Source organism: Ochotona princeps, chromosome 4 (genome assembly GCF_030435755.1).
Source record: "Ochotona princeps isolate mOchPri1 chromosome 4, mOchPri1.hap1, whole genome shotgun sequence".
NCBI lineage: Eukaryota > Metazoa > Chordata > Mammalia > Lagomorpha > Ochotonidae > Ochotona > Ochotona princeps.
The window spans coordinates 110,535,867-110,561,967 of NC_080835.1; the positions used below are offsets into that span (position 1 = coordinate 110,535,867).

Below are 26,101 nucleotides of genomic sequence, written 5' to 3' on the forward strand. Positions count from 1 at the left end.
GTATTTATTTAGTATATTTTTCTTATGTTGCAGTACGAGTCAGTAACAATGTATTTGGGTTAAGAACTTGCATTTTCTAACATATTGGTCACTCAATACCATGTCAGTTAATTCCATGATGTAAATTGTTGATGCTGTGTTGTGGCTTTACATTGGAGGGATGATATTCTGCCAGCTCTACTTTCAGACCAGAGATGGTTTCCCCAGGAAACTGTAGAAACTATCTGGACAGTAAGAGGCTGGACTCTATGCATGGTACGTGCTCACAATGAAGGAATCAGGACTGGATATGAACTGTACTACTGCAACAATGTGGAGGAACCCAACATGGGGGGAGGGTGTGGGAAGGGGTTGGAGGAATCCCAGAGCCTATGAAACTGTGTCGTAAAACAGTAAAAAGAAACGAAATGTATTTGAATTTCCACCAGTCCTATGTGAACAGAACCAAAATGAGGGCAAAATGTGACCTAAACTGAGGATGGATTAGACTGCCCTCTTCTTCCTAATATCCCTTTCATTATTTCTTATTTGAAAGGGAGAGAGAGAAGGAGAGAAAATGATTTACTATTTCTATCTTTTGTCTTAGTCCTGAAATGCTCACAAGAGCTAGGTCTGTGCCAAGCCAAAGTCAGAATCCTGGGACTCAATCTACATGTCCACATGAGTCACAGGGACTCCAGCACTAAAGCCATTATCTGCTGCCTCCCGGATGGCACGTTACCAGGAAGGACTGCATGTTTCGAGACTTGAAGGACACACTGTGAGAGTTCTTTGGGCCTCATTCTCAGTGTTAAAACCTGCTTCTTCAATGTAGAAACATCTTGTCTTCATGGTTTTAGACTCTGGCATTTCCTGCTGCCACCCTTCAGCCCTTTCTTTCTTAGTTTTATTTCCTATATATTCAGCTGGGATTTACTTCTCTGCTCTCTGAACGTGTCTTGTAGTTTGGCCAGCTGGTGACCTTCTTTCTAAAGACTTAGACCATAATCTTCTTACTCTGTGAAATCTTTGTTGGCACACCCTTCTCTAACCCCTTAGCACCTCTGCCTATTGGCTAATGTAGTTATCCATTTGTTCACAAAGTTGTGTCTTCTCTTAAGTGACAAGTAAGTCTCATTCGACTGTGTCTTGCACAAATTGTGTATGTAGAGGATGAAGTTCGTGCTGGTAACTACTATCATGTAACCCTGATCTTTGCAGTGATTTCCTCCTGTGCCAGAATTACATATACAGAATCTTTAGTTTTTAACTTAAGGTACTGCACAAACACCAGAACTAACTTACCATGGTGACCCATTTTCTCCCCATTCTCTAAGTAATGCAGATTCAGTAACATTTCCCTTTAGTCTTCTTGCATGTGGCTTGGACTTCCTTCTTTCTTTGTCTCTAATCTTTTCTCCTGCCTGAAGTAACTTACTTTGCCCCATGTTAAAGCTCCTCGGGCCACTGGTTTTGTAAACTTGCATGAACATTCACTTAACTCGGCTGGGAGGTGCTGGTTAAGTTGTACAGCCTGATTCTGTAGGTCTAGGAAGGATACTGTTTCTCATACACTGCCAGATGATGACAGTGACACTGGTCCTAACATATCTACCTGTATAGTCATTGTTGGAAATAGTGTATGGTCATGAGTTATTTGAGTTTGATATTATACTCTGTGTGTTTTCCCCACACCTACACTCTTATGCTTGTGGACATTGTATTTTTTATGCACTTACATCTATTGTGTGTAGTGGATGTTCCAGAATGGCTCTTCATTGGTAATTACAAAAATGAACAACTTCCTTACAGTGTTAAAGAGGTTTCCTTACTCTCCATGTCCTTTGGTCAATGCTCAGAATAGACTTTAGTCAGTCTTCTTTTCCCTGGATAGACTTTTTCGGTGCTGATCATTTCTAGTGTTGATTCATTCATTGATTCCAAGAATTTTTTGAGTGTACTAAGTGCTGTTGCTAAAGCTGTCAACACAAGGGACAAATTCTGCAATTTCGGTATTTGTATATAAGTGTGATGTGAGGAAGACGACTAAGCAAAGAAGTAAGAGAGAGTTATTGTTAAGTGGGATAGAGAAAAAGATAGCAACATAGGCAAAGCGGGGCACATAGGCTAGGGTGTGCTTGGATATGATGCTTGTTGGCTTTAATTTCAAAAGAGGATAAGGTAGTCAGGAAATAGCTCATTACAAAGTTCTTTCTGAGCAGAGACCTCTGCTGGATGAGAAAGGGAGATGTGCACACAGGGGCGAAGAGCTTTCCACAGGGAGGGCAGCAGGTGGGATTCTGGTGAGCTTGCGGAAGGATGAGCAGAGAAAGCATAGGTGGCAGGAGGTCGGGAGAGAAGAGATCAAATCCTTACTAAGACCTTTGTATCTTTGTAGGGCTCTTCTGTTTTGTTTTGTTTTTTTCTTGTGATTTATTTATTTTTATCCTAAAGGCAGATTTACAGAGGAAAAGAGAGATCTTTGATCCACTGGTTTACTCCCCATGTAGCTGCAACGGCCAGAGCTGAGCTGATCCAAAGCCAAGAGCTAGGAGCTTCCTCCGGGTCCCCCACATGGGTTCAGTGGCCCATGGACTGGCATCATCATCTGCAGCTTTCCCAGGCCATTAGCATGGATCTGAGTTGGAAGTGGAACAGCCAGGATATGAACTGGCATCCATGTGGAATGCAGGACTGCAGGTGGAGGATTGGTGTGCTGCGCCCCCATGCCGGCACCAGCTTTTGGTTATTTATAGTGAGTTGGAAATGTGGTAAAAGGTTTTGAGCACTTTTTGTTTGATCTGATTTGCTTATTTCAAAGAGATTGCTTTGGTTGCGGAGTTCCTAATAGGAGCTGTGAGAAAGCTCTGATGATTCTGTTTTGGTCGTGGAGCTGGTGCAATTTCCAGACATACTAGGAAGAGTTGGATTCATTATGCTAATTTCCTGATAGAATGCTTAGAACACAATTATTGCCTTTCCAGTGACTCCTCTTGTTGCCCAACCTCACCATGGCGGTCCTGTTGGTTTATTTTTATTGGAAAGTCATATTTACAGAAAAGGAGAAACAGAGAGAAAAATCTTCCATTTGCTGATTCACTTCCCAAGTGGCTGCAATGGCCAGAGCTGATCTGATCTAAAGCCAGGAGCCCGGAGCTTCTTCCAGGTCTCCCACATGGGTGCAGGGTCCCAAGGCTCTTAGCCATTCTTAACTGCTTTCCCAGGCCATGAGCAGGGAGCTGGGTGGGAAGTGGAGCAGCTGGGATATGAACCAGTGTCCATATGGGACCCCGGGGCTTTCAAGGCGAGGACTTAAGCCGCTAGGCCACGCCGCCGGGCCCCCCCCCATATATTTTTATATAACTTATAGAGCAGCTTTTAGGATTTCAGGTGATAGTTATTGTCATTAATTGTAAAAGTTCACTGACACTGAAGAAAACTATTATGAAATTTAGCTATCCCTATTGGTTCTTATATGTTAGATGATGTGGCTTGGACTTCCTTCTTTGTCTCTAATTCATGAGTTACACCAGCCAATCCCAGTTGGCTTTTCTACAGTACAGACACGTTTTGTTTTCCTTCTCCTTGTTGCCTCCTTTCCCTCCCATAATCCTCCCTCTCCTCTCCTTTCTATCTCCTTTCCTTTATTCCTTCCAATATTGACCAAGGAAAGGGGATGTAGAGATGAGGCATGTTATTTCAAAATTAAGAAAAAGAATATTGTCTTCTGTCCTCATGAAGTTTAAGAACTTCATAAATCTGCACATGTTCCTGTGGTAAAAATAAGCATGTTTTATTTCTGACATGTATTGGGCTTTGCTATGGTCTTTCATATTTTTAAATCCTATTAGTTTATTATTTGCCGCCTACCACTTATCAACAGTATACGTTTAGAGCTATGCTCAGGAAGGAAGGAAAGAATAAATTTTGTCAGAATTCGTACAATTAAGGAGAAGAATTTTACATGTTTTTGGGATAGTAAGTACTGTAACATTGACATCCTTTTACTAGGTAAAACGTATCTGAAGGTGGAATTTACATTGATTAGCAGAAGTCATTTGGAAAAGAAAATTACAATCTTTCAGTTCATTTATTTCTATAAATAATTCTAAATAACACCTTTCAACTTAGTGCTGTTATTCTATATATATACACACATATATATATATTTCTCTTCACCATAGTGTACTTACAGAAATCACTAATAAATGTATTTTCAAAAGTCATAAATTGGGTCCAGTATGGTAGCCTATTGGCTAAAATCCTCACCTTGCACACACTGGGATCCCATATGAGTGCCAGTTCTAATCCTGGCAGCTCTACTACCCATCCAGCTCCCTGCCTGTGGCCTGGGAAGGCAGTCAAAGACGGCCAAAGCCTTGGCACCCTGCACCCACGTGGGAGACCAGGAAGAGGCTCTGGGATCCTGGCTTTGGATTGGCACTGCACTGGCTATTGCGGCCGTTTGGGGAGTGAACCAACTGACAAATCTGTCTCTCCTCCTCTTTGTATATCTGACTTTCCGATAAAAATAAATAAATCTTTTTTAAAAAGCCACAAGTTGAAGTTTTGTAATCTAGTTTCTCATCAGTGCCCCAGATTTTTCACTTTTGCTCATTGATGATTCTGGTAGAGCAGAAATTAGTACCACATGAGTGAAGCCCAGATACTGTGTTTAGTACAAGGGGTGGGCAAAAGAGGAAGCCATCTCAGGAAAATTCATTTGCTTTTGGGTTGTTAATAATCTCATTTTTTTCTCTCCAAATTTATACTTGGTTGGTTTTTCTCAGAACTTTTCACCTACAGGCTGTGTAAGTGGACATTTTTTTAGTTTTTTTTAGGATTTATTTATTTTTATTGAAAAGGCAGGTGTACAGAGAGGAGATACAGAGAGTAAGTGGATTTTTTTTTATGTGTTAGAATATGTTACATCTCAGTATCCGTAATGATAATAAAAGCATTTATTTTCCAAGCCTGATGCTGTTCATTTAATGATTCAGCCACTTGCTGGATTCTTGCTATTTGATCATCTACTTTCCTAAGTTGACATGGCCCTGATGTGATATCTTTCTTATTGGACACACTGTCTCTCTTATCTTGGCCACTGTAAAGAACTGATTAATATGTAACTTTTTAAAAGATGAGAGACATACTGAAAAGCAGTGTCACACAGGCATTTTCTGCACAGGAAGTAGTCACCTGTGTGAGGTGGGTGGGTGGAGCTATTCTGGAGAAGCCTGTTCTGCCAGTGTGAGCTAGGCTGGGCGTTCCTGTGAGTTGGGAAGCAGTCCCTGCTGACTGGGGAGAGGATTAAGCTCCTGAAGGCAGAGCTACCAGCCAGCCGGCTCCCTGGGCTGCCTCAAGAACAGAGAATGAGACCAACAGGAGAGGGGGCCTGAGAACAGAGCCGCACCTGCCAGTGCTTTGGAGACCTGACTTGGAGTTGTCCTGTGGTGGAGGCGGCACAGGCCGTGTGGTTGTGATTCATTAAGCTTTTGTGCGGAAGGCAGAGCTGTTGTGTCATGTTGAGTCTGCTGCTGAATACAGTGATTTGGAATAATTTTAAGTATTCATCCTAAAACTTGTATCACAGCGAGAGGTAAGGAGATCTTAGTTATTCAAATATTTATCTCAAGTGACACTATTTTTAGACTAAATTTGGGCACTTTATGTTGTTTGCTCTATGGTAAATTTAGGTGAATTATCTAATGATCTAGAATTGTGTAATTACGTGATGATATTTGTCATCTTTGTCGACAGGTGGCCATTTTTTGCAGTATGGTTTTGTTGATTGTACTACATAGGTGTTATTTTTCTTCTCAGTTTCCGGAAATACCTGTCTATATTCTTTTGAATTAGCTTATTTCCCAAAACTTAATAGAGCTGAGATCACAACACAGGTTTTCATGTTAAAAGAACTTACTTTTCTTGACATGTTATATAATTAAATATAAGCCATGTTTTTACATTTTTGCTGCTGATTTAAAGGAAAACAGGTAGTGCTAGCCCTCTGCCCTGCTTCCTTCACACCTGGTGTTTTGTTGCTTGTGGGCATTGGTGAGACTAACCACCGACATCCATGAAACATTGTGCGTTAGCTCTCAGGAAATTTTACCACTGAAATAGGAAGCATTCCGTGTTTGCATGCTGCTTTTTTGACCTGGTTAATGAGGGCTTTACATTAAATAATGGGGAGAACAAAACTTACTGTGAACCACAAATCAGCTCTGTCAAGAAGTTGAATGTTTTTTTCAAGGTTGTTGCACTGTTGCCAAGTTGTTTTAATTTTCAGAACTCTAAGTGGGGAGATGTCAGAATTCAGAGCTCTTTTTCCTGGCCAGGTTTGTTTGTTTTGTTTGTTTGTTTTGTTTGTTTGTTTTTAAGCACCTGTTCCTCCTATGATTAATTTAGAAGTATAGCTTCTCTTTAATAAGATCTTGTGTAAGACTGAATTGTATTCAGCAGAATGCGGAAATCTAGACTCTTGGGTTAAGTTTATCTTGAGGAAGACTGGAGAGTGAGAGTATGGAGAGGTGCTCCCTCCCATCATGGCTTCAGCTCTGCGTTTAGGGTGCACAGCCACATTAAGTTAAGCTGGATCTGGAAAAGTGAGGTTATTCTGGAACAATATGAGCCCCACAGATGTAAAAGTCTTAGCAAGTTAAAAAAAAAATCTATAATCTGTATCTTCTCATTCTGGTATGAAAATACTTTGAGTGTCAGGAATTTATATCCACCTCATGTTTCCTCCTACTTGCTTCTGGTAAAATGCAAATCTTCCCTCGTTCTGTTTTTAGAAATGAAATTAGTCATCATCTTTTATGTAATAACTGAAGTGGCAAAAATCACCAATTTAAAAAAAGAATAGTTAATGTTTGTTTTCTGTATGAAGAACAAAACCAATAACATTTACTATTACAATTTTTAATTTGATTTAAAATAAAAGCAAGTGACTATTTCAACAGCAGAAGCATATAGCTTATTTATATCTGTCTAAAATCTAAATTTGAGCCTTTTAGCTCCTAGAAGCATAAATGTATAAGGTAGATAAGAGAGTCTTCTCTTAACCGCTGACTTTTTCCCCAGGGAACTATGAGCATCAAAGGTCTAACATACCAGTCTGCTTTGATGTTGTAACTGTCCTGTCTTCCATGTTGTAATTGCGTCTGGGAAGGCCAGCAGCATCATAAGGCTTTGCTTTCATGCTAACCCTTGAAGGAAAGATACAGTTTTATTCTCGTATCCCAATATCCAAAACAAATACAAGTTAACCACTGGCATGACAGCATATGAATTCTGCTGAATATTCTGAAATCACAATTTGTGGTATGTTATTTTCTTTTCTGTTTCCTAGTAAATTATTATTTTCTAAAATTCACTATTACGCTTATTTTCCAGAAGCCTAAATATGATTCATTTGCATTCTGGTCAGTAATACATTTTGAGATAGTCCTTCTCTCACCTAAGTACATGGAAACCTATCTGACTCACATAGCATTGTAGCTTCCCATGTTTCAACAAGAGTCATTACTGTCAGTGCTATTTTTAAGTAAGCATGGAGTGTACATGGCATTTCTTGGATACCTGGTGTCCTCCCTTTGAGGCTGGAATGTTCAGACATCAAACTGCCACAGTTGTGCGCATTCCTGCGGCTCATTCTTGGGCTGCTCCCAGATGCTTTCTTGTCTGGCAACCCCTTGCAGCTGTTCCCTGCATCGAACAGAACTGTTTCCCAGTGCTTCCAAATTATTTATGAGATCTTGATGAGAAGTGATTCTGGGCCTTTTTGTTCCTTCTCTGGAATTTAAGACTCAGTTTATCTCAAGAATTTTTGTTTGTTTGTTACTTACACTTGAAGGGAAATGAAATCTAAGGCTGAATGACTTTGTGTACTGGATTTAAAAATACAGAGCTGAACTCAGGGATTCTTAGAAGACTGAGAAGCTTGATTTTTGAGCACCAAAACCTGGTAAATATAAATTTTCAGAAATTGAGAACCTTTTGATAATAATTGTTTTACTTTCCTTTTCCTTTTCAAACATGTATATATTTGTTTGAGGGCAGAGCTACAGAAATGAAGGACAGAGGCCTCTTCCCTGTGCCAGTTCATTCTACAGATGTCCGCAATAGCTCACAGCCAGGAGGCAGGAGCTCCTTCTGGGCCTCCTGGGTGGATGTGGGAACCCAAGGGCTTAAGCCATCCTCCACTGCCTGTCTGGGCACAGTAACAGAGAGCCGAACCACACATGGGGCTGCTGGCACTCAAACCAGCACCCACGTGACACGCAGAACAGCAGATGGCATTTCAACCTGCATACCACTGCATTGCCCTGGCCTTGCCTTTGTTTTGCTACTTTTTTGAAAGACACATTTAGAATTAATCTGTTTCAAGATCTATGGCACTTACTAATAAAACGTGTAAGTAGCTATTGTATTGTTGACCAAGAACATGCAAGCAAATAAATCAGAGTAATAAAAATGACAGTATACTATGTAGCATGATCAACATCTGTGACTTTCTTTAACAATTAGTACAGCAATGCATGAAGTTCTGGCAACAGTTACAAGAATGTTATATAAATTATTTATATTATGACTCCTTATAATTATTTAGAGCATTTGTGGAACAAAATAAAAATATTAAAATACGTTTGTAGAATTTCAAATCTAACATCTGAATACAGAAAACAGTAAATTTTAAATGTTCTTTTTATCTTAAAATTTTATTTTATTTCTTTGAGAAGTGAAAGAGATGTGGCATCCATTCATCCTTTCCTCTAAATACTCTTGGTTGCCGGGGCAGGGTCAGATCACACCGGGGAGCCAGGAACTCCACCACAACTGCCTTCCAACGTCTACATTAGTGGGAAAACAGAACCAGGAACTGAATACAGGCACTCCATTGTGAGGTGAAGATGTCTGTTGTAACTGGCTTCTTAATCTCTGTGGCTGACACCTGCATCTGGCAGGTATAGCCTTTTCCAAGACAGTTTTGAAAGCCTGAATTTTTTGGATAAAGCTCTCCAATGAACTTTTAAATAATATCCGGTGTTTTTTGTCCTGATAAATCTTCCTGAAACAAATATTTTCCACAGACTCCAGAGCTTTCTATGCTGTTCAGACTGCATACTTCATTCATATGACTTCAGGATTTCTTGGCTGTTTTGATTGAAATAGAGAATTTGGTTTTCATTGCTCATGTTGTTCAGCTGAGATCTGAAGTGATTAAAGGCTAAACCAGCTAATAGTCCTAGCCATTTTAGGCATTTAGGCAATGAATTGGTAAATGACAAAAATTTATTTCTTTACCTCTCTTCCTTTCAAATTAGAAATGAAATATATAAATTTATCCTAAAACATTTGTAAAAACTACTCTGACAGATCAAGAAAGATCATGAAACAAAAAAATAAATACTCTCACAATCATTGGCAAAATCTGGACTAAAACATACCTGTGCATTCTTGGTTCAGAGCTTTCTCATAAGCACGTTCCTGGCTGATAGGCCTGTTAGGTGGACGACCTTCACCAGACTGTATTATTGGAACGCTGGCAAAGCCTTCAGTTGCTAGGACATTGGCTTATGTGCTGATATTTCATGATTATGTCATATTTTTTACCACGTGCACATCTTTAGATGTTATGCCTGTTACCAAATATACTAAGGTGGAAATGCAAACTTGTATGACCATTATGGAGAACAGTAGGAGATTCCCAGAAGTCTGAAAATAAATCTACCATGTGGCCCAGCATATGAAAGAGTTATCTGTATGCCTGTGTTTATAGTAGCTCAGCTCAACAATAGCTAAGATAAGGAATTAATGAGATGTTCATCAACTGATGACCAGATAAAGAAACTATGGTTTGTGTACATAGCGGAATATTACTCAACCATAAAAAAGAATGAAATCCTGTCTTTTGCAACAAAATGGATACAATTGGAGATCATTATTGCTTAATCTCAAAAAGGCAAATATTGTGTTTTCCCTGATTGTGGTAACTAATATGAAGAGTACAAAAAAATGTATATGAACAAAATTGACATTTTTGAAATTTGATGGTCTTGACTCTTATCTAGACCTTTATCTACACTCTTGAGAAACAGTGATTTCTCTGCTGCTGGTTGAATTATTTATTTAGTGGTTATTTATTTATTCATTTATTCATTTAGTGGTGAGTTAAGCTTGTGATTAGAAATAAAATTGAAAATATGAAAATAGGGAAAGGTGGTAGCAAGGAGGGAGGGTAGTGTGGGAATTATGCTCTTAAAACTATGTATTTCAAATACATAAAATTTGTTCCCTTTTTGTAAGTAAAAAAAAAAAAAGAAATCGGATTCAAAAAATATTTATTTGAACAGAGTAACTGGACCTTGAACTTGTACTATAGCATGAGATATGCACATCCCAAGGAGCAGTTTAACCCACTGCGGTGCAACTCTGTCCCAGGATGAGAGCTAAAAAAGGGAAAGCTGTACAATTTCCACCTGCTGGCTTACTCATCAGATATCCAGAAGAACCAAGGTCAAGCCAAAACAGAAGCTAAGAGCCAGGAACAAAATTTTAAGTTCAGGAACACAAGTCAACACCAACTACCTCCTAAGGTCTGCATCAGTGTGAAGCTGGGTTCTGGAGCTGGATCTAAGAATCAAACCCAAGAACTGCTGTGGATGATACGAGCATCATTGCCAGGATAATTGTTCACTCTGCAGTATTAGCTATTAAATGGGAAGTACTGGCACATAGTGAGCACTTATACACATTAGCTGGTAGGCCTTTTGGCTAAGATCATGTGTACACATTAGCTATACTGTAATTCTTGTTCTAATATTGCTTTCATTGATATGCTCTATACTTTCATGGTTCTGTATTTTCAAGTTGGATGACTGATTTAGGATTCGTCCTTTGTTCATACTGCCTTTGTAGGGCGAGAGTAAATGTCACTGGCGCTAGAGCAAGAACAGATCTGTTAGAGAACAGAGAGGAAGATTTACACAAATAACAGTAAGACCAGTGACAGAATTTCATCTCATAAAAACCGGATGCAATAGCAAACCTTAAAAAGACACATCATCAGAATTGTTCCTTGTTATTTTTTAGTCATTACTTAAAAAACTGCTTTTATATTATTATTCTTTATTTTATTAAAGTGTTTTTATATATTAAGTTCTGTGTTTCAGTAAGAACTAATTCAGCTCATGTAACCAATAATTAAGGCACAACTTGAAATCTTGCTGAGCTGTCTAGAGCTTTTCTTTTACAGGTTTTCCTTTAGAGGAGTTATTCTAGATTATTTGTAAATAAAGCCTTTACTGGTTAAAATTAAAGAAATTAGTTGATGTACTTAAGGCTATGGACACAATAAGAATTATTTTTTTAAAAAGATTTATTTATTTTTATTGCTAAGTCAGATATACAGAGAGGAGGAGAGACAGAGAGGAAGATCTTCCATCTGATGATTAACTCCCCAAGTGAGCCGCAACGGCCGGTGCTGCGCCAATCCGAAGCCAGGAGCCATGAACTTCTTCCAAGTCTCCCACATGGTCGCAGGGTCCCAAGGCTTTGGGCCGTGCTCGACTGCTTTCCCAGGCCACAAGCAGGCAGCTGGATGGAGCTGCCGGGATTAGAATCGGCGCCCATATGGGATCCTGGCAGATGCAAGGCGAGGACTTTAACCACTACACTATCGTGCCGGGCTCCACAATGAGAATTATAACACATTTTCCCCAGCATGGGTGCTGACTTAACATGCTTAGTAGCTTTTATTTCTCATTTACTTAAAGATGCTTTCAAACAACAGTGTATGCTAAATGTAATTTTCCATTAGTATCTCTTGCTTTGGAAGTACTGAGTGACACTGTTCTCCTCAGCTATTTTTTTTTCCCGATCTAGGCTCTTTTTTTTTTGTATAAGCATATATTTTTATTGCATTTCATTTTATAACAACGTTTCTTAGGCTCTGATGTTCCCCCATCCTCTCCCCGTGCCCTCCCCCCATGGTGGATTGCTCCACCTTGTTGCAGTATTACAGTTCAAATCCAGTCTTACTTCTTTCATTGCAAGCATGTGCCATGCATAGAGTCCAGTGTCTTATTGTCCAGCTCAGTTCAACAGTTTCTTGGGGAGACCAACTCTGGTCTGAAGACATAGCTGGCAGAATATCATTCCGTCCAATTAAATGCCATAACATCAACAACAGTTTCCAACAATATGGGGTTGATTAACATTGTAATGAGTGAATGATATGTTAGACAATGCGAGTTCTTAACCACATGTTGAGACTATTTCATTAACATTTCAATTATAGTTTGTATACAACTGGTTTCTATCTACCTTAAATTGGCTATAGGAGGGCCCGGTGGCGTGGCCTAGCAGATAAAGTCCCGGGATCCCATATGGGCGCCGGTTCTAATCCCGGCAGCTCCACTTCCCATCCAGCTCCCTGCTTGTGGCCTGGGAAAGCAGTTGAAGACGGCCCAATGCCTTGGGACACTGCGCCCGCCTGGCAGACCCGGAGGAGGTTCCTGGTTCCAGGCTTCGGATAGGCGTGCACCGGCCCGTTGCGGCTCACTTGGGGAGTGAATCATCGGACGGAGGATCTTCCTCTCTGTCTCTCCTCCTCTCTGTATATCTGACTTTGTAATAAAATAAATAAAAAAATCTTAAAAAAAAATTGGCTATAGGATACCATTCAGCTATCTCATGTCTATTTTCATTTTACTGTTTGGCAGTTTATTGTGTTGAAGCATAATTTTTACTGAAATTGGCAGACTTTAGGGTAGTCTAAACTGGTTTATACCTTTAGCAAGGCATGTGACACCCGTTGAGGCATAGAACACTGTTGGGAGGGGTGTGCAGAGAAATCCTCACACATTCTAGGGAGATGGAAGATCTCTGCTCTCCCTCCGCATTACCGAGAGGGTCTTAAAATATATTAGGTTTTATAGTTTTTTGATGTAGATCATGAGCAGTCTGCCTCACGTTGATTGGTGGTTCATTGATTACATCACAGTATGTTGTTGCATGTGTTACAGGTTGTTAGAGGTTGAAATAATACTACATTTTACAGGTACCATTTTTCGGATTGACAGCATTTCAACTTAAATTAAGGCAAACATGTGGTATCTGACCTTTTGGGATTGACTCATTTCCCTTAGCATGATGGTTTCCAGTTGGGCCTATTTGGCCACAAAGAACTGCATTTCTGTTAGTGTAAGTCTCTGTCATTTGCTTTGCTACTGTTTAAGACATCTGCAACTTACCTCAATTTTCTGTCATTTTTAGATTTTTTTTTGTTTTGTTTATGCTTGCTGTCTATGGAATATCAGGTCATTTCTAAGTATGTTAACACTATTCTTATGATAATTTCAGTTTCAGGAAGCTGAAGAGTTTTGTCTTTAAAATTGCCAAATGCATTTTCAAATCTTGTACCATGTTTATCACTGCAAAGGATACAGGGAAATAGAAGAGGCATTCATTCTATAGAGTGAAACTGAGAATGAAGAATGAGTAGTGCAGCTTTTTAAGCTCAACACTTAAGCAGGACAAACAGGTCTTCATAATAGATGCAGTGAAATCACTTAAAAAGGCCCGTGCTCCTCTTACATATCTCAGTAGTTGGGGATAGGAGATTTATTTATATTTAGAGTTCTGCAAAACAGTCTCAAGCAGATTTTATTCTTAGTGGAAAAACTTGTTAATCTGTTTAAAGTGAAGACTAAGATAACCATTTTTCTTTAGAAATTGAGACATTTCCTGGGCATTTTGGAGTCAATCAGAAGACAGAAAATCACAGTCTTTCAAATACAATAAAATAGTTAATGACTTAATAAAAAGTTTGGAAAGAGAATTATATCTGTTTTCATGGCAGATCTATAAATTCAGAAAAACCTACAAATTGTTAAGAAGTAATAAGAAAGTTCAGCCAAGTTGGAGTTAAAGGTAAAAAATTCAAGAAGTTAACATTGAGATTTTCTGTCCATCATTAAGTGCTTAATACTTTGAATTGGTTTAATCTTTGCAACAATCCTAGGGTACTTTCTTTCTTTCTTTCTTTGTGCACAATCACATAGCTAGAGGCTACAAAGGCAAGGTTGGCTGGAACCGTGAAGTTTGATTTCCAAGTATGTGCTTTACCACATTGCTAGCTTTATTTCTAAATAGTAACAGTTAATTATGAGAAAGTATGATTTAGTAAATATATAGTATATACAGTAGCAACAGCAATTCTTAAATTCCTAAAATCAACAATAAAAGAAGTTTTATGACCTTTTTGGAAAATTATTATTGCGGGGTATAAAAGAAACGTAAAATAAATAAAAAATGTTCTATGTTCATTGATAGGAAGACCAATTGTTACAAACAGATTCTTTCTCCACTATACTACATAACTATTATTTCTGATATACAAGTGCCCAAAATTTGGCAAAGTAATTGTAAATTTATATGAAATAAGTTGCATTAATCTGTTTTTTCCTTGCTGTTCTAAAATTCCTAATTGGAATTTCTTAGAAAGAATGATCAGTTTTAAGTTTGGGAGTCCAAAGTCAAGAGCAGGCTGCCCACTAATTAGTCTGACTTCTAGTGCATGCCAGCAATGGCAGAACTCTGAAGGAAGGATCACATGGTGAACCAGGTAGCAGAGAGACACATAAGAAAACACGTGTGGGCTGTGTATCCATCCCACTTCAAACAGGTGCCAGTGATGGAGAAACCTCCTGTGAGTCCCACCTCCCAGATGCTGCAATCAGATCCATCTCCCCCTTTAATCTACTAATTATTAATATAAGAATCTGGGATTCTTATATTAGATAGCGTATATTAGATAGTGTAGTGGTTAAAGTCCTCGCCTTAAACACACCGGGATCCCATTTGGGCACTGGTTCTAATCCTGGTGGCCCCACTTCCCATCCAGCTCCCTGCCTGTGGCCTGGGAATACAGTCAAGGATGGCCCAAGACTTTGGAACCCTGCACCTGCGTGGGAGACCTGGAGGACACTCCTGGCTTCAGATTGGCTCAGCTCCAGATATTGCGGCCACTTGGGAAGTGAATCATTGGACAGAAGACCTTCCTCTCTGTCTCTCCTCTCTGTGTATCTGCCTTTCCAATAAAAAAATAAATCAGTCTTTAAAAAAAAAAATCTGCATAGCTTTGGATAACCAAATCCTGATCAAACCATAATATTGCCAGGATATGTAAAGAAATTGTGTCCATGGATAAGAGAAAGCCATTCAGTGAGAAAAAAATTGGCTCAGGATATGAAGAATCATTTCCCAGCAGAGGGAAAATGAATAACCAGTAAACATGGAAAATACCACAGACATGCGTGGTATAAGGAGATATAGTTTAATACTTGCCAGATTGGCCAAAGACAAAAAATCTCTCTCAAAAAAAAAAATTAAGGTGTAAATGCAAATAAAAGTTACATGTGGTTCAAGTGTTTCTTGACCTTAAATGTCAGTGTGGCTCAGTGGGCCTCTGTGCTCTTCCTTCCTAAATTTCCTTCAAATGGTCAGTTGATCTGTGCTGAAGCTTCTAAGCACAGGATAGGATGGTGTGAACAGTGTGAGAATGTCCCACTAGATCCAGGAAACATTACAGTCAAGTTGTACTAAGGCTTAGGTTTAATCAGGGCAGTCTCCACAAGTTTTATACTGCCTCTCCACTGCTCTAATTTTGTGTGCCTGGCTATCTGGATTTATTACAAATGATAGAACTTGATGCATATACTTAAGTAAACAATGCTGAAGCCATTATCCAAATGCCTACCTTCTTCCTTTATGCTCTCCGAGATGAATGAATCCAAGTCAAGAATTGCCTTAAATCAGTTTCAGTGATTTCTGAGGACCAATTTAGAAATACTTATTTAGGTGAAATACTGTGAGAAAGCAAGACTTCTTTGGGATTGTCACAGAAATACTGTATTTGGCGTAACTAAAAATCGAGTGGCCTGCCTTTCTGTTTCAAGGTTCACTGTGGTTTACTGAGCTGCAGGTTTCTAGTGTCTCTCTGTTAACTGGTTATTGCCATCATAAAGATTTACCTTGGAGATAACTCAGTTGTGTGTCTTACTGTTAAAGCTTTTGGCTACCAGAAAGACTGGTTTGGTAGGGTTTGTCTCAGGTTTAAGAAAAGATTACAGATATAAAATCTGTCTTGTCTAAGTAATGTGGAGGAACTTAGCTTTGTGACATATGTTGCACTTTAACTCTTTAGAATAGGAAACTGGATATAAAAATGATAGCTTTTAATTGTACCTAAATATTGTTTTGTGTTTTAGTTTTGGTGTGTTTTATCTGTGCACGTAGCATTGTTAATTTTTGTGTCTCTACTATATTGTATTGGGTGGGCCTTACCCTGACACATCTTGCGTCCTGTGTTCCCATGTTGCTCTATGGAGGTGGGTCTGTAGACATTGACCTGTATTCAGCCAGTTCCCAGCTCTCTGTTCGTCTGTGGAAGTCTCTGAAAGGACTGACAGATTCACCACCTCTGCTCACCAGATAACGGCTAAGGCAGTGGGTAAGGGGTAGTGCCTGGACCCACAGACAAGCACGTCTTTGCCATTTTAGTGTCTAAGGAATGGGAAAGAAGTGTAAAATGAAGAAAATTAATATGAAGAGACATTTGTCTGTGGAATTGTTACAGGTCCTCAAATCTAACAGTGATGATATTGAATGTTCTTATTACTTTTAATGTCCAGTGCGATTAAATGAGTATCTTGACAGATGACTGTTTAGTCCAGGATGACAGGGCTTCTCATTCTCCCCACAGCGAGCTTTGCCACTGTGAAAATGCTAGTCACAGCATGAGGAACACAGTGCCCAGGTTAGACACAACATATTGTAGTCTTCCCCTGATGGCTTGGAAGCCATGGAAGGTTTGGATTGCAATTACCCTTATGACTGTTGTTCGGGGCATCAGATTGGGATAAAATGACAAGAAGAGTCCACATGCCTGGCTCCCTGTCTCACTCCAGCTTCAGATGTAAAGTTCCAACAGGAGCAAGGTGACCTCAAAGAGCCAGAGCTACACACGTTTGTAACTGAATTTTCCAGAGGCCTCCAATGCCAGCAGTGAGGGGACAGGGTTATTTGGGATATCCTGGCAGTGCCTTAATTTTGTGTTTGATTGCAGCTCTTAATTAATTAGGCCTTGTGTCGCTATTTAGGAACAGTAAACATGAAATACACAGATAGCAGACAGCTAGGTTTTGTTGTTCTTGAGCCAAACTTACCAGGCTGAGAAGTAGGCTTACAGCTACCCTGTGCCTGGAGACAGTATGGTTGGGGATGACTGCCTTCTGACAAAGGGAGTTTTATTGTAGTGAGAGTTTGGAAGTTTTTTTTTTTTAATTTTACTTCTTTTTATTATCATTTTATGATACTGTTCCATAGGTCCTGGGATTTCCTTTAACTCCTCCCCAATTCCCTCCCCCCTCATTGAGTTCCCAATATCATTACTATATTATAGTTCTTCATACACAATCGTATGCCCATCGTTGCGGGCATGGATAATGGCAGAGTCCAGCATTCTATTGTCAAGATAGAATTAACAGTTTCATTGGAAGTCCATAAAGATAGAAACAAGAAAAGTGGCAGGCGTTCTCCATTTGGTTGTCCTCACAGTTCAGTCAACCAATCCCCCAGCGAGATACTTTCAGGTTTCTGATACATGTGTGGGGTCATTTTTAAGAGAGCTATTTTGAATATGCTCAGGCACTTCAGTGTGTTCTTAGGGAATCACGCCCCCACCCTGCGCCCTCTTCAGGCCCGGAATTCTGGCTTTGTCTCGATGTTTCGCCACGTCCCATGTCACTATCTTCTGGACTCACCACTATTTTTTGTCTCCAGTGTCATTAAGATTTCTTTAGGGAAACTAGACCTGGCCACTCTATCTTCCAGGGTTTCTTTCCCCAGGCTACTCTCCACTAGCCACTAATTTACAATCCAGTCTTACCTGCTGTGCTCACTTAAGAAGTATCTGTGTTCTCTGAAACTTTGAGCTTAGAGGCAAATGGACTGATTTGAATGCTGATTTTTAACCCTGAGTGTGTTAATTTCTGTGCCTCAGTTTCTTCACCTAAAATTGTGGATATTACTAGTACTGCCCTTAAAAAGTGCTGTGAGAAATTAATGTTGTACATTAAGAAGCATTTATGTAGATACATGCATGTATAAGATGTTATCTTAGACGCTGAGCGTGTCGGTATTCGTTTAATTATTGCTTGTCCGCCTCTTCTCGGTGGGTGTTGTGATAGAATGTAACTTGTCCGTCATTCCTTAATGTAATCACAGTACCTGAAACAGTTACTGCAGTTTTTTTCCTTTAATATTCATTTATTCATTAATTACATTGCATTACATGACACAATTTCATAGGTACTGGGATTCCCCCCCCTTCACCCCAAACCCTTCCCCCATCATGAATTCCTTCACCTTGATGCATAACCACAGCTCAAGTTCCGTTGAGATTCCCTAATTAAAAGTTTACACCATACAGAGTCCAGCATCCCTCTTGTCCAGTTCAAGTTCAACGGCCTCTTAGGGAGGCCCTCTCAGGTTTGTAGGCAGAGCCAGCAGAGCGTCACCTCGATCAATTAGAAGCTCCAACATATCATCAGCAACAGTCCAGGTATGATGAGGCTGGTGCAGAGTCCACTGATTGACATAGTCCATCTTAGGGTTTCCCCTTGTCCAGTTTTCCGCTGGAAGCATATACCTGAGGTGGTTGATTGATCTACTCCATTTTCCATCTTTTCTTGGTTAATGCTTTGATTCCTCCATTTTGTTCAGGGGAATCCCCCTAAAAAAAAACTTTGAGGCATTCCCAGTCCAGGCTCCTACCTGTACTACTAGTAAGCACAGTGCTCGCCACCGTCCATCACTTCGATCAGCTGATGGTTTTAACCCCTGGGTTGGTTCTCTTCTGAGCCCCGACCTCTATTGGAACCAATGAGTATCGCATCTCTCCCCGGCTCTGCCCATCACACTCTCGTCCCTCACCTAAACCAGTGGGAGGAGTGCTGGTCGGGTGTTGCATTCCCTGCTAGCACAGGCCATTTCACCTTGGCATTTTGTGTTTTGTACTGGGTTTTTTTTTTTTTTTTTTTTTATCGCAACCAAACCCGGCCAGGCCCCCACACAGTTTCAGCACTTGGGTTTGCCAGTGGATGACGTGAACCGACTCAGCCTGGTCTGCCCCAGCCCGAGCCAAGTGTATGCCAGTGGGTCACATTCCAAAGCCTCTTCTGGGTCATTTACCTCCATGCTTCCTGCGTTTATTTGTAGAGTCAGTGTCCTGTCAGAGGAACTGTTCAGGTTCCTCCCTCCGACTCCTTCCTGGTGTTGGGCTTCACGCATTCCAGCAGGTCCTTCGGCCAGCTCCGCTTTTCAATCCATTCTGGTTCCTGCTGTTGAGAGTTTCAGCCCAGCCACGGCTCGTCCATACCCACGTATATCTCATATATGGCTCAGATGGGGTTGAGGCCTAGCCAAGCCCGTCCAACATCTATCCTGGTCCTCCGGAGCACCAAACTGTGCTGTGGTCTAATCCGGCATGGTGCGTCAAATCCGAATTGATATTTGTGCCAAGGGATTACAACTGTGACCCGACCAGAACTCAGCCTCCAGTTCCTGTGCCCCTTAGTGGTAGGCTCCACGCAACCAAGGCCTCCCCCACACTCTCCAACCAGGCCTGTTGCCAGCCAGTGTTAAGTATGCCAGAGGTTGCTCTGGTCAGCCCAGAGCGCCCTATAGACTGTCATGCCTCCTGCATAGACTCCACCGGCCCTTCTAAACCGTCCAATGGGGTCAGAGTTTCAGGGGATTGGTCCACGCATGCCTCACACAGTCTAGCCCCGAGTATGGTTCTTGAATGCCAGTCAATGTCATAGTCCTGCCGTCTGTGACCCCTCTGCTGATCCCTCATCCTATCAGGTAATGGGGCATCCTGCTGGACAAGCCCGGAATTTTGCCTTTTAAGTGAGCTGATGTTGGCGATCGGCACTATTAAGTGACTACAGGTTCTTCAGAGGAAGATTAAATGCCTTTGAAAAGCTTAAGGACTAATACATATTCTCAGAGTACTGTGGGTTCAGCACGGAGCGTCTCATGCAGCATATCAGTACTGTTACAGATACAGTACTGTTACATATTTGTAACGGAATGAAAAATAACAGTTTTAATTCACATTGCTTTGAAATAGTCAGAATACGTGACTTAAATAATTTTCTCATATACATCATTCAACAGTTATTCCTACCAAATTCAGCACAAAATATAAATGCCTCCTGTTTGTGTGTGTTGTAGAGATTTGACCCAGTTAGTAACATCTGAAACAGCAATCAGGAATTATTCCTGTTAGAAATTATCACATTAGCAAAAGGATCAGCTAAAATGCTAAAATTCTTGTAAGTTTAGTAAATGATCATGTGTGAACTTATACTTAAGAAGTTTGTTTTGTTTAATCCTGTCGGCTTGTAACTTCTATAGCAGCAGTATAATGTATGTGACCAACTGCGAAAGTTAACCACGTGAGCTATAATTATTCCTCACTCGCAAATTAAAGAGCACCCATCATTTAATTTTATAGCAAGAAATTAAGATACAGGAGGAGTTATTATTCTTTTTAGAACATATCAGCGATAGAATCATCCTTATAATTTTGATATTAAGAATGTTTTACAATATTGAAAAGAATAAATTTTCCATTTCATCTATGTGAGGCACTGACTGGCTGATTGTCATAGTTTGCCTAGGACTTCTGCTGGTTTTGAATGGAAAGTCACATGTCTCAGGAAACCTCTCAGTCGCGGCCAAATTGGGTTATTGCAGTGAGCAGAAAAGATGGTTGCCTCTGTAAGCAGAGGTTTTAGTTAAAAAGAAAAGAATGAGTAGCAAAAGCTTTGACTGGTACATCTGGTCCACAAGTCCCCCGAGGAATGTTGCTCCGTTCATGGTGTCTGAGAGTTGGAATCACTTGAGAAACGGTACCCAGTGAGACCGTCGGTGGTCACTCGCGGTCATCCGGTAGTAGGAGCAGGAGGGCTGGGCCAGCCTGGCTTTGTTTCCTTGCTGCGGCTCGTCTTTGGAGGCATTGTATTTGTTGTGTGTTGACTTCAACATGATTTTTCTTGTCCTTCACTTCTCAGCAGAAGTCACTTGGCTGATACTTGTTTTTAGTATGTTCATTACGGTCTTTGTAATATAGCCATCAGTGAATGTATTTTTCCCCAGTACTAATTCACTTATCTCCTGTTTCAATCTGTAAACTATTGAAGTTGATGTATTCAGTAGGTAATAAATTTAGTTGCTAGGTGAATGTTGCTAGAAGACCTGATGTAAGTGTGTGTGTGTGTGGTATTTATAAAGCCTTTAGGTCACAAGTTATTCTGTATCATCATGGGATTGTTTAGTTTATGGGAGAAAAGAGAAAGTTTTCTTTCCTGCATTGTATTCAGCAAGTTACAAATGCTGAGACAATGTGTAAACATGAAATAAAATATTTTAGAAATTGACAATAAATGCAAGCCTGTTTGCCATATTGTGTTTCTTACTATGGAGGTTTACAAATCAAAAATAATGTTGAGGCTCCTGTTGGAATCTTTAGCAGCCCTTACTATGCCATGGGATAATGGCTGCTGTCCTAACCTTGCTGTAAGGGAGAGATCGGAGTACTTAAATGTGCTCATAATCCCATGTAGTAAAATCATAGACTGGTGAGAAAATAGTGCAGGATCATTAGCAATCAGTAGCTAAACTTCTGCTGGAAATTTTCTACGAATTGTAAAATAATTTGTGATAGTGTTTTTTTTTTCAGTCTGTCTGAATTGTTTATTTGTTTTCATGCTAAGTAAATGTAACCTCTTGTCATAAAACTAGGATATTTTCTCTTTCCTATTGTATTTTAGTGTCTAAAAAACACGGCAAGCTCATTACTTTCCTACGAACATTCATGAAGTCTCGTCCAACAAAACAGAAGCTGAAGCAGCGGGGGATCTTGAAGGAGAGAGTATTTGGCTGTGACCTGGGGGAGCACCTTCTCAATTCTGGTTTTGAAGGTAAAATTAGATTGAGAAGCTCATCATTTCCATTTCCAGGCCGTCCGCATTGACTTTTGGAGAAGATGAGGCAGGTGGCACTGCCTGGTTGGCTTCTGTTCAGGCGCAGGCACTGATGGCGCTGTGCTTGGTCACTGCACATCTGGGCTCCGAGAGGAGCGAGGATGGCCAGGTGTCCATGGAGCCCTTTGACCTCAAAGCTGTCCGTGATGAAATACAGAAATCACTCCTCCAGCCTTCATACCTCAGCCTGTGCTGCTTTCTCTGTCATTTAAATCGTGAATCAAGAATCCGGCGACTGGATGGGTGAATGGTTGGAGAAGACAGGTGGCTAAGAGGGATGGAAAAGTGGAGTTTTCTCTGAGATTTTCAGAAGTGCTTTCCTTCATCTCCTGTGGGGTTCCTGGAGTATTCAACAGGTGTCCACCTTTGGGATTGCTATGCATCTCAAACAGATGACTTAGAAATTTTGAATTAAAATTAAAAGTGAATTACATAGTCTTAGCTATAAGATTCTTCACTGTACCACAGAGGATGTCTCTACACAGACTAGGAATAGCAAAAATTAAACAGACTTGCAGCATTAGAGTATAATTGCAATTTGAAGGAGTTTGAGGTTGAACTATGAGGACTGAGGTCAGATGTATTCTGGTTAGTATATTTAAATAATTTTTGGCTTTATTGGGGATGATGAAACATGATTAATAAATATTCACATGTAACATTCATTTGAATGTTCAGATGAAGAATGAATCAGGAAGAGCAGTTTAGAAGTTTTTTAAACTAAAATTTGGGGTAGAAGAATAACTTATTTATTAGTCTTTGATGTAGCAATTAAGATTTTTAAATATTTTAAAACTATATTGTCTGCATTTTTAAACTAATTTAAACACAAATGTTTGTATATTTACAAGCAGAAATATATTTTAAAGTCTAAATTAAAACAATCAGAACTGACCATATATGTCTATTTAAACTCTAAATTAAAACAATTAGGATAATCATGAAAATAGTAATGTAAACCATACACATAATTGTGAACATCTGTGTAAATAAAGTGTATATGTGGGTATGTTATATGAAGCATGGATATTTGTAAAGACGTAATGTATTTAATCATTCTTGCTCACAATTATTTTAAGATTTTTTTTTTTATTGGAAGAGCAGGTATTATCAGAGAGGAGATACAGACAGAAAGATCTGCCTGCTGGTTCACTCCCCAGTTGGCCTGAACAGCCAGAGCTGAGTTGAAACAAAGCCAGGAGCTAGGAGTTTCTTCCAGGTCTCCCTGTGCGTGCAGGGTCCCAAGGCCTTGGACCATCCTCTGCTGCTTTCCCAGGCCACAAGCAGGGAGCTGAATAGGAAATGGAGCAGCCAGGACATGAACCAGTGCCCATATGGGATCCTGGCAGATGCAAGGCGAGGATTTAACCATTAGGTTACTGTACCAGGCCCGCAGTTACTGTTTTGGCTTAAGGTTCAAAATAGTGTCTTTGCCTTAAATCAAGTAGATTTCACACTAGATTTATCTGAGAAGGAAGCACATACCAGAATGATGTTTTGCTGAGTGACTCATTCTCTTAATTATGGTACTAGTGAATAATCAACTTTATAGAAAGATTATCCTGTAAAACTTCTAAACTGGAGCACCTCCCTGTTGGGGCAAGTATGAATCCTGACCTGTTTCTTTGATAGAGTGTTGTAAGAAATCATGTGGGAGCCTGACAAGGCAGTTTTCATTTCATTCTTTTGTTTTTGGTTCCCAGTGTCAGGGTTCACTTGAGATAATCTAACAGAGTTTTCAGCTGTAAGAAGGCCATGTGATGTGTGATAGTTCATTAAAGTTTGCATCACTATTACCCATAGAACCAATTCTTTTAAAATGTGCACACACAGTACTTTTTGGTACATAGATGAATCTAATATGCCTGACATAGGCATCAACTGTAGAGTCAAATGTTTTAGTTTTTGTGTTTCTTACCGTTTCCAACTTTGCTTAGATGTGATCACTAGTGTAGGTGACCATTTTCTCTTGTTCTGCAGTACTCAATTAGCTTTCCATCATTAGGTCGAGAAGATTTAGTTATATTCAGAAATTTCTTATGTTTCCATTCCTAATAAGAATGATGGCAAATGACAGATTTTAATATATTACACCTCATGAAAAATAACTAGTTTCACTACAGTGTGTTTCTCTTAATTGTGATAAATATTCATTTGAAAGGAAGAAAAATGTTAACACAGTGTTGGTGATTTTTGTAAAAATTGTTCTGGGGACATCCCCTGTATCACCAGCATCTCCCTGGGTGCTAGTTCGTGTCCCAGCTGCTCTGCTTCTCCAGCTCCCTGCTGATGTCCCCACGAAAATAGTGGTAGATGGCCCATGTGCTGTGTCCCTGCAACCACATGGGAGACCCCTAGGTGGCTGCTGGTTCTGGCTCCCGTCTTTGACCTGGCCCAGACCCTGTTGAACCATCTGGGCAGCAATACACTGGATGAAAGGCCTTTCTTTCTCTCTATCTCTTTCTCTAACTCAGCCTTTCAAATAAGTCTTAAAAAGAAAGAGTTGTTTTATATGCTGCAGTTATTTAAAATCAAATCTTCTTACCAATTTGAAGTGAGATTGCTGAAAAATACAGTGGAAAATTTTGAGAATAAGTTAAAATTATGTTCAGTGAGAAATATACAAAAAGGAAAAGCTCTGTTGCCTGAACACTCTTGCGAGTTTGAGTTTCTGGTCCATTCATTATGAGGCCTTTTTCAAAAAATGCTTTATGTACACATGGACTTTGTTCAGAGCGCAAAACATAGAGGCAAGGCCCAGATAATGAAATTGATTTTAGGTAATCGTATTTCCCTAATGCAAGATCATGTACTCCTAACCTGGAAGCCAGTTCCCTAAAATGAAACTGTTAAATCTGTATCTGAAATGTATGCATGATTCCTGCCAAGTGGAAAAGACTTAATAGATTTGTAATTGAGGAATAATTGAGTGATTAAAAAGTACAAACAGAAACAAAATCAAGTATCAATTCTTCATATTGAATTATAATTATCTTTTTTAGCCTTGATTCTGATCTTAAGGATCATCAGAGCTTTTTAAATAAAAGTTTCTTTTTTATTATTATTTTCAAATATTCATTTATTTAAAGGCAGAGTTACAGAGAGAGATCTTCCATGCAATGGTTGGCTTCCCATATTGTCCCAACCGCCAGGACTGGGCCAGACCGGAGGCAGGAGCCAGGAGCTTGATCCGTATCTCCTACTTGAGTGACAGAGGCCAAGCCCTTCGCCCATCTTCCGCTTCTTTCTCTTGCTCATTGGCAGGCAGCTGGATCTAAAGTGGAACAGCTGGAACATGAACTGGCATCCACATGGGATGCTGGCCGTGCAGGCAACAGCTTAACCCACAGCACTGCAGAAGCAGCCCAAGAATCATCAATGTTAAATCTTCATTTCCTACTCTGTCATCATATGATATTTTTCAGACTAAAAGTATTAATCCAAGGAGGATTTGGAGAGTGTAAATATAAGATAAAATCATATGACATACAGTCTTGGAGAAACTGTTTTGGAGTTTTCTTCTGTTTTATTTTGACAGTCATTATTTCCTATGCATTTTCTTGATTTGGTTAGGTGACAGGTGCCTTTTAAAAAGTATTTTAATACACTTATATATATGTGTATCTGTAAATGCATATATCTAGAGGTTTATTTATTTGAAATATGGAATGACAGACAGATCTTCCACTAGCTGCTTTGTTCCTCACATGCCCAGCACAGCCTGGGCCAGAAGCGCCATCTGGGTCTCTACATTAGTGACAGGGATCCAGGCACTCAGGCCGTCATATGCTGCTTCCCTAACGTACTAGCTGGCAGGAGCCTGGATGGGAAAGGTAGTGTAGCTAAGACTCAAGCTGCTGCAGCGTTGAATGTGAGCATCCTAACAACAACTTAACCTGCTGTGCCACAAAACACCCCCCACAATGTGTCTTTAAAAAAGACTACTTTTTCTTATTGGAAGGACAGGTCCATAGAGAGAAAAAGATCTTCCATCCACTAGT

The 26,101-nt window shown here is 39.9% G+C and overlaps 2 protein-coding genes across 4 annotated transcripts in view; one reads left to right on the plus strand and one right to left on the minus strand.

Moving 5' to 3' along the window:
• ARHGAP32 (Rho GTPase activating protein 32) overlaps positions 1-26,101 on the plus strand; it is a 309,647-nt gene that overhangs the window by 256,071 nt on the left and 27,475 nt on the right. For 2 of the 3 annotated variants that reach the window (XM_058664112.1, XM_058664113.1), the window contains one exon: positions 21,888-22,037. In XM_058664112.1, coding sequence (XP_058520095.1) covers positions 21,888-22,037 — 150 coding nt within the window. Of the gene's footprint in view, positions 1-5,254; positions 5,579-21,887; positions 22,038-26,101 lie in introns of those variants that run through there. The other variant, XM_058664114.1, reaches the window with a different exon arrangement.
• KCNJ5 (potassium inwardly rectifying channel subfamily J member 5) overlaps positions 1-26,101 on the minus strand; it is a 253,758-nt gene that overhangs the window by 110,089 nt on the left and 117,568 nt on the right. The gene's annotated exons all lie outside the window — the stretch shown is intronic.